The 15,356-nt window shown below is 43.0% G+C and overlaps 2 protein-coding genes across 5 annotated transcripts in view; one reads left to right on the top strand and one right to left on the bottom strand.

Annotated features, from left to right (window-relative positions):
- The window catches only part of LOC112821706 (large ribosomal subunit protein eL19-like), a 475,653-nt gene that overhangs the window by 296,482 nt on the left and 163,815 nt on the right, over positions 1–15,356 (top strand). The gene's annotated exons all lie outside the window — the stretch shown is intronic.
- Positions 1,607–15,356, bottom strand: part of IL18RAP (interleukin 18 receptor accessory protein) — a 28,340-nt gene continuing 14,590 nt past the window's right edge. Inside the window, exons 5-12 of one of the 4 annotated variants that reach the window (XR_003207516.2) lie at positions 14,020–14,085; positions 12,233–12,356; positions 10,260–10,411; positions 9,001–9,138; positions 6,005–6,178; positions 4,795–5,243; positions 3,423–3,722; positions 1,607–2,648 (exon numbers count right to left, since the gene is read on the bottom strand). Coding sequence is in view for 3 of the 4 variants with exons in the window: in XM_025869072.2 (XP_025724857.2) it covers positions 4,828–5,243; positions 6,005–6,178; positions 9,001–9,138; positions 10,260–10,411; positions 12,233–12,356; positions 14,020–14,085 (1,070 nt within the window). In the remaining variant the exon portion in view is untranslated. Of the gene's footprint in view, positions 2,649–3,326; positions 3,723–4,451; positions 5,244–6,004; positions 6,179–9,000; positions 9,139–10,259; positions 10,412–12,232; positions 12,357–14,019; positions 14,086–15,356 lie in introns of those variants that run through there. The other 3 variants (XM_025869072.2, XM_073897913.1, XM_025869071.2) reach the window with 3 other exon arrangements.

Here is a 15,356-nt window from a genome sequence, read left to right as displayed (position 1 = left end):
ATTTTGATAATTTTTTTAAAAGATTGTATTTATTCATTAGACAGAGAGAGAGAGCACAAGCAGAGGGAGAGGCAGAGGGAGAGGAAGTAGCAGACTCCCTGCTAAGTGGGGAGCCCAATGTGGGGCATGATCCCAGGATCCTGGGATCATGACCTGAGCTGAAGGCAGACGCTTAACTGACTGAGCCACCCAGTCACCCCTAATATTGGTAATTTGTGTCTTCTCTCTTTTTTCTTGATCAGTGTTGCTAGGGATTTATCAATTTTTTTTATCTTTTCAAAGATCCAGCTTTTGGTGTTGTTAATTTTCTCTGTTGTTTTCCTGTATTCAGTATAATGAATATAATAATTTTGTACTCTTACCTTTATTATTTCCTTCCTCTTCTTGCTAAAGTGGAAATTTAGATTATTAATTTGAGACATTTTCCTTTTCTAATGTAAGCACTTAACATTTTAAATTTTCCCCTAAGCACAATTTTGGCCTCATCTGCAAGATATATTGCATTTTCCTTCAGTTGAAAATACTATTTAATTTGAGACTTCCTGTTTTAGCCAGGGATTATTTAGAAATGTGTTGTTTAATTTCCAAGTGTTTTGAGATTTTTTCCTGGCACGTTCTGTCATTAATTTCTAGTTTAAATCCATTATAGAGAACATATTTTGTATAATTCTTTTATTTTTGGTGATGTTTGCTTTATGACTTAGGATATAGTCTATCATGGAAAACGTCCTACATGTACATCAAAATAACATATATTCTGCTGTTGTTGAGTTTCTGCTATAATTGTCAAATAGATCCAGAAATTACCAATGAAACGGTATTGTTCAGTTCTCTGTCCTTGCTTAAGTTTTGTTTACTAGTTTTATCAGTACCCGAGAGGAGAATATTAAAGGCTCCAAGTACAAGTGTGGATTTATCTATTTCTTCTTTTAGTTGTCAGTTTTTACTTTGCATATTTGGAATCTCTGTTGTTAGGTGCATACCCATTTAAGATTGTTACATCTTTTTAGCAAATTTATCCTTTTAATCATCATATGATATTGTCTTTATCCCAGTAATTTTCTTTGCTCTGAAGTCTACTTAAACTGATGTTAATACAGGCACTCCAACTTTCCCTTAACTAATAATCATATAATATATTTATATCTAACTTTTACTTTCAGCCTACCTATACCATTATATTTGAGATGTGTTTATTGTAGAAGGAATATAGTTGGGTCATTTTTTTAAAAATTGTGTTCTAATAACCTTGGCCTTTTAATAGCTATGTTTATACATTTTACATTTAATATAATTATTGATATGTTTAGACTTATGTCTACCATTTTATTACTTGATTTCTGTTTGCTTTCTCAGTTTTTTATTCCTGTTTTCCTTTTCTTTCCCTCTTTTGGGGGGAAATTAAACAATTTCATTATTCTATTTTTGTTTAAATTTGTTTTTTCTTTGTTTGTTATAATGGTTGCCCAAGGCTTTAAAATATACTTATGTTTTCACTTTCTATTTAAAATCAATATTTTACCACTTCAAATGATATGTAGATACCTTACCACCACATAAGTTCCCCTACCCTCCCTTCTTTATGTTGTAGTTAACTTTTATATTATGTCTACCTACATTGAAAACCTTATCAGAAAATGTAATTTTTTGCTTTCAGTGGATTGTGTCCTGAACATTTTAAATATTATGTTATGCAACTTTGGATCTTCTTGAAATCCTGTGTAGAATGCTATTTTTGTTTAGCAAGTACTTGACCCAGTTGGATTCAAGCCCCAAATTCTAACCAACCTTGTGGTTTCAATGTCAGTTCTGTTTCACTGTCTTTTAGTTCTTTTTAGATGTATTCCATATATACACCTTTCAGTGGTCAGTCTGGAACTCTGGAAGTGGTCTATCCTATAGTTCAATTCTCAAAATTTATAGTATTCTATTTTGGGCCAGATTCAAGCATATGTAGCTTAGGGATGAGCCCAGGGGTTTGCAAACAACTTCATGGGTTTGCTTTCCTGGGATCCTTTCTGTCTGCAATCCCCATGGTACTTTCTGGTTCTAGAGGCCTCTTAACCTCTTTTTTGCAGTTCTCTGGCTAGAGTGTTGGTGTTTATATACCCTACAGTGCACTTCCCCAACTGCTTCTATCTCCATACCTAAATGGTAAGAGGACAGAGAAACCAAAAAAACAATCAAAAGAGGTTTGCCACACTCTGTAGGGACCACAACTTCTTGTATCAAAGTGGACAATTCTCCTTCCACAGAGATGGAGGCTCTTGAGGGCCCTCTCGCCTCTGCTTTTGCAGAATTGCCTAGAGGCTGGGAAGTAAAAGAACATAGAAAGGAAAAAATATAAGAGTGTTAGGAAACTCCTTCCCCGGTCTTCACGGTGAAACGAGAGGGCTTCTTCTTGAACTCTCTGTTATTACCAATATCCACTTTTGGGTTTCAGACTGCGTTGAGTCCAGGCCAAGGGATATTGGAGGAAAGTAAAATCATGAAACTTTGAATTCTTGTTCTCTCCAGTCATTCTGCTTTGATTTACATTTCAAAATCCTCAAACTGATTTTCTAAGCATTTTATTCAGATGTTATAGTTGCAATGAGCGGGAAAGATAGGGTGGTGTGTATTTACTCCATCTTACCTGGAACTGTAATCTGGAAATAACAGAGATAGAAAATGTAGGTATTAAACCCCAGAAGACCCCAGGATGATTGTGAGATTTGCCTGAGGTATCATCCACAGTTAGTAAGGCATACCTTCCAATGTGTGTCAGAGGCAGAGTGACAATCATCCAAAGTAAAGCATGTTTTCAGAGTGAGATGTTATAGTTAGACAACAGGTATAAACCAGAAAACCAGAACATATGGTCACCTTATCTAGAAATTGAAGTGGGAAAAGTATACTCTTTTCTCATTGTATTCCACTGAGTTCAACTGTTTAACTACCATATATAGGAGACATCCTATATGTAGAAAATTTGTTTCAGTTGTCCACTTTGTTTTGGTTGATTTGCATGTAAGAAGTGTAAATCAACCTTTGTCCCTAATGCTGATTTGTCATCTTCAGTGTATCTGCCAACCTGGCAAGAATATATTCCATAAATGTTGGCTTAGATAGACCTCCCCCAGCCCCCTTTTCTGAGTATGTACAAACCTGAGGCACAGTGTGAGTTTCTGTTAAGCTAAGGACAAAACTCTAGACCACTGGATAGATCAGTTTTAGAAAAATTTATTTTAGAAAAAAATAAACCTGGGTCAACTGGCCCAAAGAGGTTTCTGAATCTTAGAGCTCAGGGAGGAGTTGGCAGGAAAAGCAGAGATTCTGGCCATAGCCATAGCACAAGGGCACAATGGCAGCATGGACGCTTCCCCACCGACACCCTGCAATGAGCCTTCCCACAAGAAACTTCCTCCAGGAATAATTTATACCTTTTAACTCATCTTTAACTTCATCACTGAAATTCCCAGCAAGGATGTCGCTTGGTGCCAGAGCCACAGTGGTTTTTCTGATGTGGGAGCCTCTGTGGAAAAACCACTCAAGATCATTTCATACAGGCTCCAAGTGGTGGCCAGATGAGGATGCCTTTTCACCATTCTGAACGTGGATGGCATTCGGACCAGTGAATGGGACACATTACATTTGAATGAGTCCAGAAGTTGCCTGTCTTTATTGCTCAGACGAATCATTCCATTCAGACAGGGATGGCAGAGTGTGAAGATTTTAGAGTCCTTGGGGACCAGAACACTCTTGTAACTATAGATTGAACTCCCTGAAGGAAAACCAATTTACAAGAATGAGATCGGCCTTGTCTATCAGGACAACTACTGGGGGCTCTAGCAAATCACCCTGTTACTCAGGACGGTCAGGAAGCACGTACAAGGAGTGCCAGCCTCGACAGGCAAACGGCTCAGACCAAAGCTCCGTTCAAGCTTCATTCTTGCTGTCTTTTAACCAATGTATACATTTACTTCCCAAACTTGTACCTTGGCTGCTAACTCTTGCCACTGCCTTTCTACTTTCTAAGTGCTAAGCTGTTCCTTGTCTCCTCACTGGCCTGATCATTATGACCTACTTGGTCTGTACTTCCAGTGGCCCAGAGTAAGGTTGTGTACGTCATGCCCTGCCCAACGGCCAAGCGGACAAGGAGGGCTGAAGTTAGCCCTACTCTGCTCCCCTAGCCTTGTGTCCAGCACAAGGCTGCCCCCCTGCCGGCCCCCCGCGTCCCACCCCCCACAGGAAGGGCTCCTTCCTCTATTTCATCTGCTCAGAGGGGGCACTTCCCTCAAGGACAGAGTAGAGACTGACGGTGGCCCTGTCTGCCCCTTGTCTCCCTCTGGTTTCTGCCTTTCCCACTTACTTTCTGTGCTCCAGAGTTAATGGGTGAACACGGAGTAAGAATTGTTGTTGTTGTTGTTGTTGCTTTTTTACAGAGAAGTTTTAGGCAAAGTTTAAATCAGTCACTTTGAATAAAATAATATTTATTTGATTGCAAATATATATAAATTTATATGTATAATAAATAGCAGACATGGTAGCCAATAGCCCCAAAGCAAAAGTGACTCTATCTGCCAATTCTGCTCAGACGGCTCGGAAAGTCTGAGGGGCATTGTGTGTTGAATGTGTGCGAGCACCTGAAAGATTTACTCTCCCTCGGTCCAGAGGCTATCAGAGACTCTACCAGAGCTTCAGAGTCATTCCAGGGCCTGTCAGGCTTGCTCAGAGTCGACAAAACACTTCCCATCTTAGAGCAACTCGATCCGTGCTGTGTGGATCTCCACTCACATCCACATCTCTACTCACCAGGGGCGGGGAGGAGGAGGTTCAGGGTCCGCTTCACCGTTCCCTAGGCTGGGAGCTCCTCCCAGAGGTTTCTGTTTTACTGAGTCGTTTCCAGTGAAACAATTCGCGGATACTTCGGAGATGGTTCCACTGCAATTCTTTAGAGGTTTTCACTGGCATATGGTAGCGCATCTGAGTCCAGAACCTGGAATTGGGAGGGACTGATTTTAAGTTTCTCCAAGTGACTGTGGGCAAAACCCGGAGAGCTCTTTTCACAAGATGAGGTAGAGACCCTGGTTCTTGGAAGGAGCAGAACTTAATTAAAATTAGTTTCAGTGTTTGATCATCCAAGGCCAGATTCACTGCGGCTTGTAGTTCAAAGATACTGGGTCCATTGACATAGTTGGGGCTCAGGATAAATATTCCTCTTCGACTTTTCTTAATCACGTTCACAATGTCTTCGGCATACACTGGAAATAAAGAATTTAAGGAACTGTTATTGCTAAACCTGGAGTCTCACTAACCCCGAATCTCCGAATCTCCCAGATCTACCCCGAGGGTTCCTTGCAAAGGCACTCTTGGGGAAGGAGGAAGGGAAGCATGTTCGCTATGCCGCTTTTGCTGTTATCAACGCTACTGACAGTTGAAGATGTACTCTGGTGTCCGGTGACTCCCAACTTCACATTCCTCTCTTTGTGTTCCCTGTCCTCAAACTCTCAGTTCCTCTAGGAGCCCAGCTTGTTGGCACAAGGCAGGCTGGGATAACAGGGGGACACGGAATGCTCCAGGCTCCCTGGTGGGGTGCCTGGGGCAGAGGAAGGGGGGGACGGAATGAGATCTGCACATTTGATGAGTGGCCATTGTGCCCGGCTTTATCCAATGCTGAGGGGTGTGGCCAATAGAGTCCTACAAAGCCGGGGGACCGCCTGTTTGGGATGACAGAGATGACTTCCTCTGGAGGAGCCAGGAATTCTATCTTTGTTCAGGAAGGCCTGCCTAGGGCCTAATAATTTTTTTCTGAAGATGGATTTTTCTTTTTTTTTTTTTTTTGGATGACAGAACATGTCTCTGCAGCACATATTCTCCTGTGCTGGGGCCCAACATATTCTAAGCTCATGGAACTTTCCAGAAGAGGTATATCCCAACATAAGGAATGATGGGAGAGCCCAGAGAGTGCTTGTATCCAACTGTCCTTTGTGTTCCAGATCTTCTCCTGGCATGCAGGACCTACCTCCTCCGGGGGCCACATCTCTTTCGAGCAAACACAGGTTGTATCCGTATTTGTTTTCCAAAACTTCAGGGAACAGATTCAGAGCCAGGTACTCCTCACTCAGAGATAAAGCGGCCTCACTCTCAAAAGAGCTCCATTTCGCATAGGATACGAAAGCATCAAATACCTTTTTATCTGAGGAAGAGAAACGATAAAAAAAAAAAAAGTCAACCATTTACCTATGTTTTACATACATGGGCCTTGTATCCTATGACATATGGGCAAGAATTAAGTGTTGGGCTCCTTACTGCATTGATTTAACAATAAAAAGCAGCAGCTGTGTCCATTTCAGAATCACACTGCTGAGTGGTGTCGATTGTCCAACCGCATTCAAATTTTTTTTAAAGATTTTTATTTATTTATTTGTCAGAGAGAGAGAGAGAGAGAGAGCACAAGCAGGGGGAGCAGCAGAGGGAGAGGGAGAAGCAGGCTCCTCACCGAGCAAGGACCCCGATGCGGGACTCAATCCCAGGACCCCGGGATCACAACCTGAGCCGAAGGCAGATGCCCAATGACTGAGCCACCCAGGCGTTTATGACGCACTCCTGCCTTTTCACTGAGGTCAGACCAAACAGCTGTGGCTTCTCTGATTAAATCACACATACCGGGGGTTCCTCTGAGTTTTCTTTGCACTGCGCTGTTGCTATCTCCTGAGTTACACATCAAAGAAGAGTCTGTTCCATCAAGGCGTGGTAACATCCAGCGAGCAAAGCACTGCCAAGACCCAGCACCTTGCAGAGGCTAGAGCTGACGGCTCATGTACCTATATTAGAATCGCCATGTGTAAAATGCTGCAATAAGAACCTCCCGGTGGACAGTTTTCAGGGTTGCGTGATACAATGTATATAAAGTGCTTGGTGTCTGGCTCACAGCAGGCTCACAAGATAAGTATCTTTTCCCCCGATTTCTAGATGGGAAATCGTATTTATGAAGCTCATCTCAGGATATTCGTCAAGTCTCATGTACCTCTGTTGAGCGGAGTATTACAAATGCACATTGAGTACTGGGATGTGCTTCATAACTAGCCAGCCAAGAGAGGTAGAGAATCTCAAAAGTTAACTCATGGACATTGGCATCCGGGCATACCTGAGTCATATTCCAGTCCTTTGCACAATGACTAGCAAATAGCGGTGTTACAATAGCAAACAATAGCCCAGGGGGCCAATGCAATTGGCACTACACTTGCTGAACATGGACCCAAGGAGAGGCCCTGGTGGATGGAAATGCCAGCAGTAGAAAAAAGAAGAGGGAGCGGGGGAGGTCCAGGAGACAAGAAAGGGGGATGCCGAAGACTCGAGGCCCAGGAGGCTTATCTGCAAAGTTCCTCACTGCCCCGGTGGGAAGGAGGAGCCTCGTGGGGCATGGCCAGCAGGGAAGGGCTATGTGGTTTAAATGTGTGACACACCCTAGTCACCTCCATTCCTTCCATATCCCTGTGAAACTCCAGCGAGCGTGGCTTTTTCTATAATCTGGAAACATTAAATTTCTTTGGTAATAAAATTAGCCAGTGAGAGTATTAGAACTCTCCTAGGTCCTTTGCAGCTCCGCCCATCTACGTCTCTCTAAAATTTTGGATATTCAGCATTAACTTCACAGGAAACAGGCATTTTGCTATAAAACATTAGACTGGCCACAGAAGGGCACTGAATCACTGTGCTTTAAAACCGGGTTCTGCCTCCTCATCAGGTTACTGTCTGTGCAAAGTAAAAAGAGCAATTTAAAAGTTTTACGGTTGATTGGCTCTTCTGTACAAGCTCTAGAATCTTAAGATAAATATCACTTCAGTAAAAAAATAAAAAAGTGTAAGTCATCTAGGGGAATGATTATGACATTCGTTAAATAACTTGCTCAACTCGTAAAAGCTAAGAAGCTAATTTAAATAAGTAAATCTCAAAAAACACTCTTGGCTTAAGGACTGCTTGCATGAATTCTCAATAATTAGTCTAAAGAAAGATACGATTGATGCATCGCTTTACTCCTCCTTTTCCTATAGATCTGACAGCTCCTCGCTGTGTTCCCAGTGTGGGGCAAGCACTGGCGTGGGAAGTAATTAGCCTGGAATCCAGCAGAAGGGATCCTGCCCTTTCCAAGCAACAGAATCATTCACTAAAACTGCAAACCTTCTCATCTTAGGCAACTCCGGGGCTAGAAGAACACTCAAACCGGCTCTTCTATTCTAAAGAAGCAAACACCAATAAGCACTATGATCCCATCTCCTGGGGAAGTGGGCAGATAACTTCATTCATTGTAATAGGGGGGATTTTATAGAATTTCAACACTTTTTGAACACTGCCACCATCTTGAAAGCCCCTCGTTTTATAGATGAGGCTAACCGAGGTAATAGCTATTGGGGGCTCTAAGCCAAACCGCCTGGGTCCAGATCCTCAATTCTAGCACTGTCTTGCAGTTCAGTTTTGGGCCCATGACTTTATGTCCCTCTGCCAGGCTTGCAGGACCGCTGTGACAGTTGAAGCAGCTAATACACCTGACTGGCATGCCCTCAGTACTCAAGAGATAATAACAGTTGGCTTCTACTGAGTGTTTACTATGTGCTAGATGCTGTTCTAAATGATTAATATGTCCTAACTCAATGAGTCCTCAGAACATTCGTTGTGATTGTGATTACAATCCCGTTTTACAGGAGAGGAAACTAAGGCGACGTGATGTCATTTGTCATATTGCGTTAGGTTGGTGAGCAGCAAGATTATGTTCGAGCCCAACATGCTCTATCTACAATGGCATCGTCGGTCAGCAAGATTCCTAGTAAATGGACTGAAAAAAAAGTTGTTTATCCACTGGCTCCCAGCTCTCCCAGGTGTGAAGCCACCAGACCTGGAAGAAGGTCTCAAAGGCTGAGGGGCATGACTTTCTCCATCAGGGAACACCCATTTCTGGAGTTTCTTCCTTGAAGTCAGTTCTGAGAGGAAAATTCAGAGGCAAGTTGGGGGTCACCTTACCCCCGAGCGTCTCATCCTTGCTCCAGTAGGTTCGGTACAGCAGGACTATTTCAATCCAGTACATGTAGAGCAGAACAGCTGCCATCAGCACGCCGGTCAGGGTCATGACGGTGCCAAGTAGGAGGTATATGAACACCACTGGGGGAAAGACGGCAGCCATGAGCAAATGCAGAGCCAGCTTTCCTGGGACAAGGCCACATTCCAACCAATGCTGTGGGCGCACCCAGCACCTTTCCAGACCCTATTATTTTTATCAAAAGCACTTCTCTTGGAAGCATTCTCTTGAATCTGGAAATGCATACAATTACATCTTGCGGGAACTGTCTGACAATGAATTGGAGACAATTCACGGGAACCGGCCATTCCTGATTGGGGTGGCCAGGGAAACTGATCATGACCACTTTTAGTTATTTTTCCCCCATAAACCTCCACACCACCCACGTGCATCCCTCTCATTGTATCTTATAAATTATTTTCATGCACTGTCATCACCAGTAAAGTCTAAACTTCCTGAGGCCAGGAGCTATGCGTGGCTTGGTTTTGTACCCTCCACGGTACCTAACACATGAGACCTTCCACACACCTCTCTTGACAGGAGCCCCATTACAGAGCATCCACTATGGCCCAGCACAAATTTTGTCTCATGTAAGCCTCAGTGGCATTCAAAACTTGCTTGTTCTTATAATCACTTACTAATTGAATGAAGGATATCAAGCTCATCGAGTGTCTTCTTAAAGAAATTTCAAAACTGTTCTTTACCAGGAATTTCCACTCCACCTTTAAAAGGTTGTGATCTGTGATATTACACATACCACCCTGAGCAATGAGCAAGATGACTCTTCTCTCCATTCTGCAATACCTGACCATCACGTTCTCTGGATTGAGAAGCCAGGAAAAGAAAACCCTAAAAAGAAGCTAGGTCCTAGCACAATACCTGTTACACAGGATATGCCCTTTAGGTACTTGTAGAATGAATAAATGAGTGAGTGAAGGAATGAATGAATGAATGACTGGCTTATCCAACACAGCACCCATACACAGGGTATTAGTTAAGAGGACCAGTTCTGGATCACTGATGTGAAACTTAATAGTGATGTGCCCTTGGTCAAAGTATTAAATGGTTTACTACAAGCAAAGTGCATAGTGTCCGGCATCTAGCAAATGTTAATTGCTATCATCATCATTACAATTTAAGGAAAATTCCTCTCCTCTCAGATAAAAGCAGTTGTGTGCATGGCGTGGCAATATTCCAGGCTTACCTCCTTTTTTCTCTTTCAGTTGAATGGACTGGGTAGTGTTCCCGATGGAGTTCTGGGCAAAGCAAATAAGCTTCCTGTGAAGCTCCCTCTGAGTAACTTCTTTCAAGTGGATAATGCGGGCAATGACTTTATCCTTTTTGGTGGATTTAACACTAGGAAAGAAGAATGAATACTTTACTCATTCAGTAGCATGCGCTGACCACCTTTTGCAGTATTTGGAATTCATATTAGCAGCCATCAGTTCGGCTTTCTGAAGAGCTAGGGGAGTGTCCAGAAGAACTTGAGATTGACCATCTTATGATGGGGGTCCATTTTTTGATTATTGAATCTTCTAGGCATCATTTCATGCACTTACCCAAGAATTTAATTTACGGTGGGTCTCATCTGACCTTCATTACTCTAAGCATTCCCCTTGAAAACAGACAATAACAATAATTTAAGAATAGTATTGACTAGTGACTCCCTCCCACCAAGGGTTTACCACGTATCTGTGCTCACTCTTCTGAACACTAACTGTGGACTATGGAGTCTCCTGCATGCCTCACCTCACAGGAGCCCCCATGAGGTAAAAGTATGATCATCCTGACTTGGCCAGCAACGCAGACCAGGCACAGAAGGTAGGTGGCAGTCCAAGGTCATTCTGCTTGGAAGTGACAGCCTGAATCCTGCCATTCTGCCCCATCCAGCAAGTTGTAAGTCTCAGTATTTATTCACTATTTGGGTTCTCTAAAGTTGCCGATCTACAGTCTGTCTTTACATGAAGGAATATTATTTAGATGGATGGTGTTTTAGGCCGTGTTGCTTGGAGCCTACAATACCAACTCATATTCACTGAATGCTTCCTACTGGCCAGGGACCATGACGAGCATGTCACCTCTACAGAATCAGCTCCCTACAGGGACCTTGCAAAGTGGACCTAAGTGTCCATAGATTACAGGTGGTGGGATGGAGTCTTGTAGGGGTCAAGGGTCACATTGCCAACAGGTGGAAAACAGAGATTCGAACCCAGGGGCTTGTGTGACTTCCCTTGTCTTAGAAGTTCTTGCTAAAGTCTATTACTGTTATCAAAATTTGTTCTTTTTGTAGTAATGCGTACTTTTCAAAATAGTACATTTGTTCATGGAAATGTTTTAAGAATCATAAGGAAAAGCTTAATCCATAGACTATTACTTTGGAACAGATTTTGGAAAAACAAGGAACTCTATTTTTTAGTGACGGCCCTGACCAATTGGATCCAAACCCTTAATCCTTCCAGGGACCAGAGTCCAGCTTCATGAGGCGTTGGTTAGCTCTGAATAGCTAAAGTTCTCCTTTCTCTTGAGCTGAAGTGTCTTCCCAGTAAATTCTGTCCACTAATCGGGGTTCTGTGCTCCAGAGGGGAACAAACTAAGTCTGGTTTCCATAAAACGTAATGGCTTCCAAGGACTTCAAGACAGATATCTCACCTTGGCATCTCCTTTTCCATTTGGATTGCTTCAACTATTCCTCGCTTCACCTATTTTTGGTCAGACTCATTAATGTGCATTTTCCTCTGGGTACATTCCGGATTGTTCATGACTGAAGATTTGGATCCCTGAACTCACCACTACTCTAAGTGGATGGCACTGGGAAAAATGGGGTTGGGAGGGGCGCATTCTTTCCCATTAGTTGGACGTGCTACTTCTATTCAGGCAGCCTGGGTCGGTATGCCTGTCTGCTTGTCAGCTTGATGTTTAAAGCAGCCCCATCAAACTGTTGATACAAACTGAGCTTCACAACAACTTAAATATTGTAGGGCCTGTCAGAAAGGGCTGTTTAAAATGAACCTGCCCTTTGCATTTCCATGCTCTTCTAGTCACCACTAGTTGGCGCTAGTGGCCACACTGTGAACTGGGCCTGTTGGCTCGCCTCTGGGTGTACATTTTTAAGGTTTCCAAAGGTGAAAGCATTTAGTGTGGGCGGCAGAGAATATCGTCTGCTAATTTCCTTCTTACCTGATCTCTTCAGATGTTGGGAATTCCCACTCCTGGTCAGAATCTTTAATGTACCATTTTATTACAGGCATAAAGTTCTTTTGGTAGCCAAATCGTGCTGTGCAGTTTAGAGTTAAAGGCTTTCCTGAAAATGAAGGCGACACAGAAGATAGGAAGTCCGTGAGAACACTTTGTCCTGTGCAGGAGGAAGACGCCCCCCCCCAACACCGTTCATGACCGCCATCACGTTTGTAGGTAAAAAACAGGTGTGCCAGAAAATAACCGAACAATCTAGCTGTCTCTCATCTGGAAACAAATAAGACCAGGTCTGTTTGTCTCCAAGTGGGCAATACTTATATCTCAGACCGGCGGCGATGTGGTCATATAGCACTAAGCATTCTGATGTGGTTTAAGGTTAGACACCAGGAAAATGAGGAGTCCCCTCAGTGACCAGCCTGCTCTTCCAACGCTGCTGTTGAGTACAAGGTGTGTCAATAAAGAACATTTTACTGCTGACCAATATTTGCATATTAAGTTAAAATTGTGAGGTTACTCTAATGTAGTTTAAAGAAGAAATTATTTAGATATTCAGCAGTTTCTTGAGGAATGCACTACTGTGGGGATGCAAATTATCACACTATCCCTTTTCTACCCATTTTTTCCAGTAGGGGTATCCAGATATACTCTGCCTCAAACCCAAATTTTCACCTTTAAAAAAATCGTCTTTGCACCTTAATAATGTCCCTCTGCCCTGTAATTCTTTAAAATTCACTGAAACCAAATGTAGCTTGGCTATTTTTGAATTATTAATTTTTTTTTCCTTTCCTCCTTGTATTCTTGTGATGCTGCTGGTTTTGCAAATTCTATTTCCAGAATCAGGACACACTGATACCGCCATCTAGCGGTCTTTTATCGTAGTATCTATTTTGACATTTCTGTAATTCTAAATATTTTAGCATTTAAAGGAGCACTTATTTTATTGGAACAACCAGCACTTGGTTTTAAATAAAGCAGTCCTTATTTTACTGTGTGGGAAAATGTAGCTGTTATTGAAGTTGATAAAATACAAGGAGACCAAGAGGAAAGTCACTCTGTAGCTCTACCCAAAAGACACTACTAGGGAATATGAGTTGCTTGAGCAGGGGATGTAGTTCCTCTCTAATTATCTTAAGACCACACCAAACACCATGTTTGCAAAGATTCATGCCATTCATGTTGGTAAATTGGTTAAATTTACAGACTTCCCCAATGGACCTAATATACACAATCAGCTATTTCTGGGATGAGTAAGGAACAATCTAAAATCTATTGATCATGTCCACTGCACCAGCCACCTAACAAACATTATCCTACATTTCTCTGTGCATCCAGATGAGGTCAGTTTTCTTCTGTCTGTTTACAGATTTAAAACCTGAAGCTTAGAAAGAATAAGTAACTGAAGCTAAGAAAGAATAAGTTATCTTAAGATCACAAAAGTAGCCAGTGGCTGAGCCAAGATTCACATTCAATTCTGTTTGACTTAAAATCCCAAGCCTTGGGATGCCTGGGCGACTCAGTCGTTAAGCGTCTGCCTTCGGCTCAGGTCATGATCCCAGGGTCGTGGGATCGAGTCCCGCATCGGGCTCCCTGCTCAGCGGGGAGCCTGCTTCTCCTTCTGTCTGCCGCTTCCCCTGCTTGTGCTCTCTCTCTCTCTCTGACAAATAAATAAAATACTTAAAAAAATCATGAGGTTCTTTCCCTTATATCGCACTTAGACTTACTCCCAGAAGCACAATGTCATTCAAGGGTGATAACACAACCCACCTTACCAAGTTCTACTTCCAGTGTGTCCTCGATGGGATCCAGAATATCTGGTTTGTGATTAGTATCTTTCACTAAAAGATGAAAATAAAAATTATTATGTGCACTGGGAAATCTGAAAGCCTGCTTGCTGAAGATGTGTGTACAAAGGGACACTTTGATCTCAATGCTTTGGAGCTTTCTCTTCAATTTTGATTCATATTCTATAAAGCTAGGAACTTAGGTTTCCATGTGAAAAACAAGCCTCCAAAAATGACCATGACATCAGGTCGTAGGTGCTAGCAAAACATTAGTCCCTGATAAACCCTATCCACCTGGGTGCATTTTCTTCTGCACCAGCCCTGCTCAACCACCGCAGACCTGAACCCCCATTCCTGTCTTCTCCTACAAGATTGCTTTTAGCCCCATCTGGCTGAGTAATCCAGAAGAAGAACACACCTGAGAAAATGCCCACATCAGCCAGACTGGAGGCCACCCAGTCCATCCCTGAGTTCGTGGTTTATTTCAAAATAAAGGTGAGTCCGGCCCTCCATTACTCGTTTATCCCTCAACTTCCTGCCCCGAACTGTCAAATAGGGCTCTGTGGTCAAACTTCCTCCTGCCTATGTCCCATCTCCTGATAAAGGGAAATTCATTGCCTCTGCTCTGGACATTGTCCTCCTACTTCTCAGGGACCTCCTTCCCTCAAAGATTCCATCTCTTCCCTGTATATTCCCCCTCTCTCTCTCTCTTTCTCTCTCTCTCTCTCTCCTCTCCGTTCCCCCCACCCCGCTTCTTCCCATTGGCACTTATCCATGCTCAGTCTCTCCATCTTAAAAGAGAGAAAAATCCCTGTACCTCACTTCCTTGCTGCACTCATTCTTCCTTCGCAGCCACATTCTTGAAGCAGCTCTATATGCTCATCTCCATTCTCTCACTTCCCTTGTAGTTCGAGTCCTGCCCCCATCACTCCACAGACACTGCTTTGTCTAAAGACCCCAGTGACTTCCTGGCACCTAAATCCACTGGGCATAACTGAGTTTTTCTTCAGCTTTATTTCCCTGCAGCCTTGGACACTTGTCAGGCACCATCTCTTGGAACCCTCTCGTCTTTTGTTTCCCTGCTCCCCTACTCTCTTGTTCACCTTCTGCCTTTCTGCTCACTTCCCGATGTGTTTGGGGGCCCCGCTTTCCCTGTGCTTCTTATGAATATCGGTTTTCTTCCTTGTTCTCTGTTGTGGTGCTGTTCACTCTCTAGGCTTCTTCCCTACGAAAGCTCTTGAACCTTGAGATGATCTCTCTCCCACGTCATCAATTTCACTTCCTTTACAGCTCTCCTCCCCACCCTTCCAGCAGTACCCACTCGC

This window comes from Callorhinus ursinus, unplaced genomic scaffold (assembly GCF_003265705.2).
Source record: "Callorhinus ursinus isolate GAN/ISIS: 27379988/994484 unplaced genomic scaffold, GSC_fseal_2.0 scaffold10, whole genome shotgun sequence".
NCBI classification, from domain to species: domain Eukaryota; kingdom Metazoa; phylum Chordata; class Mammalia; order Carnivora; family Otariidae; genus Callorhinus; species Callorhinus ursinus.
This window is presented reverse-complemented; position numbering and strand designations above follow the sequence as displayed.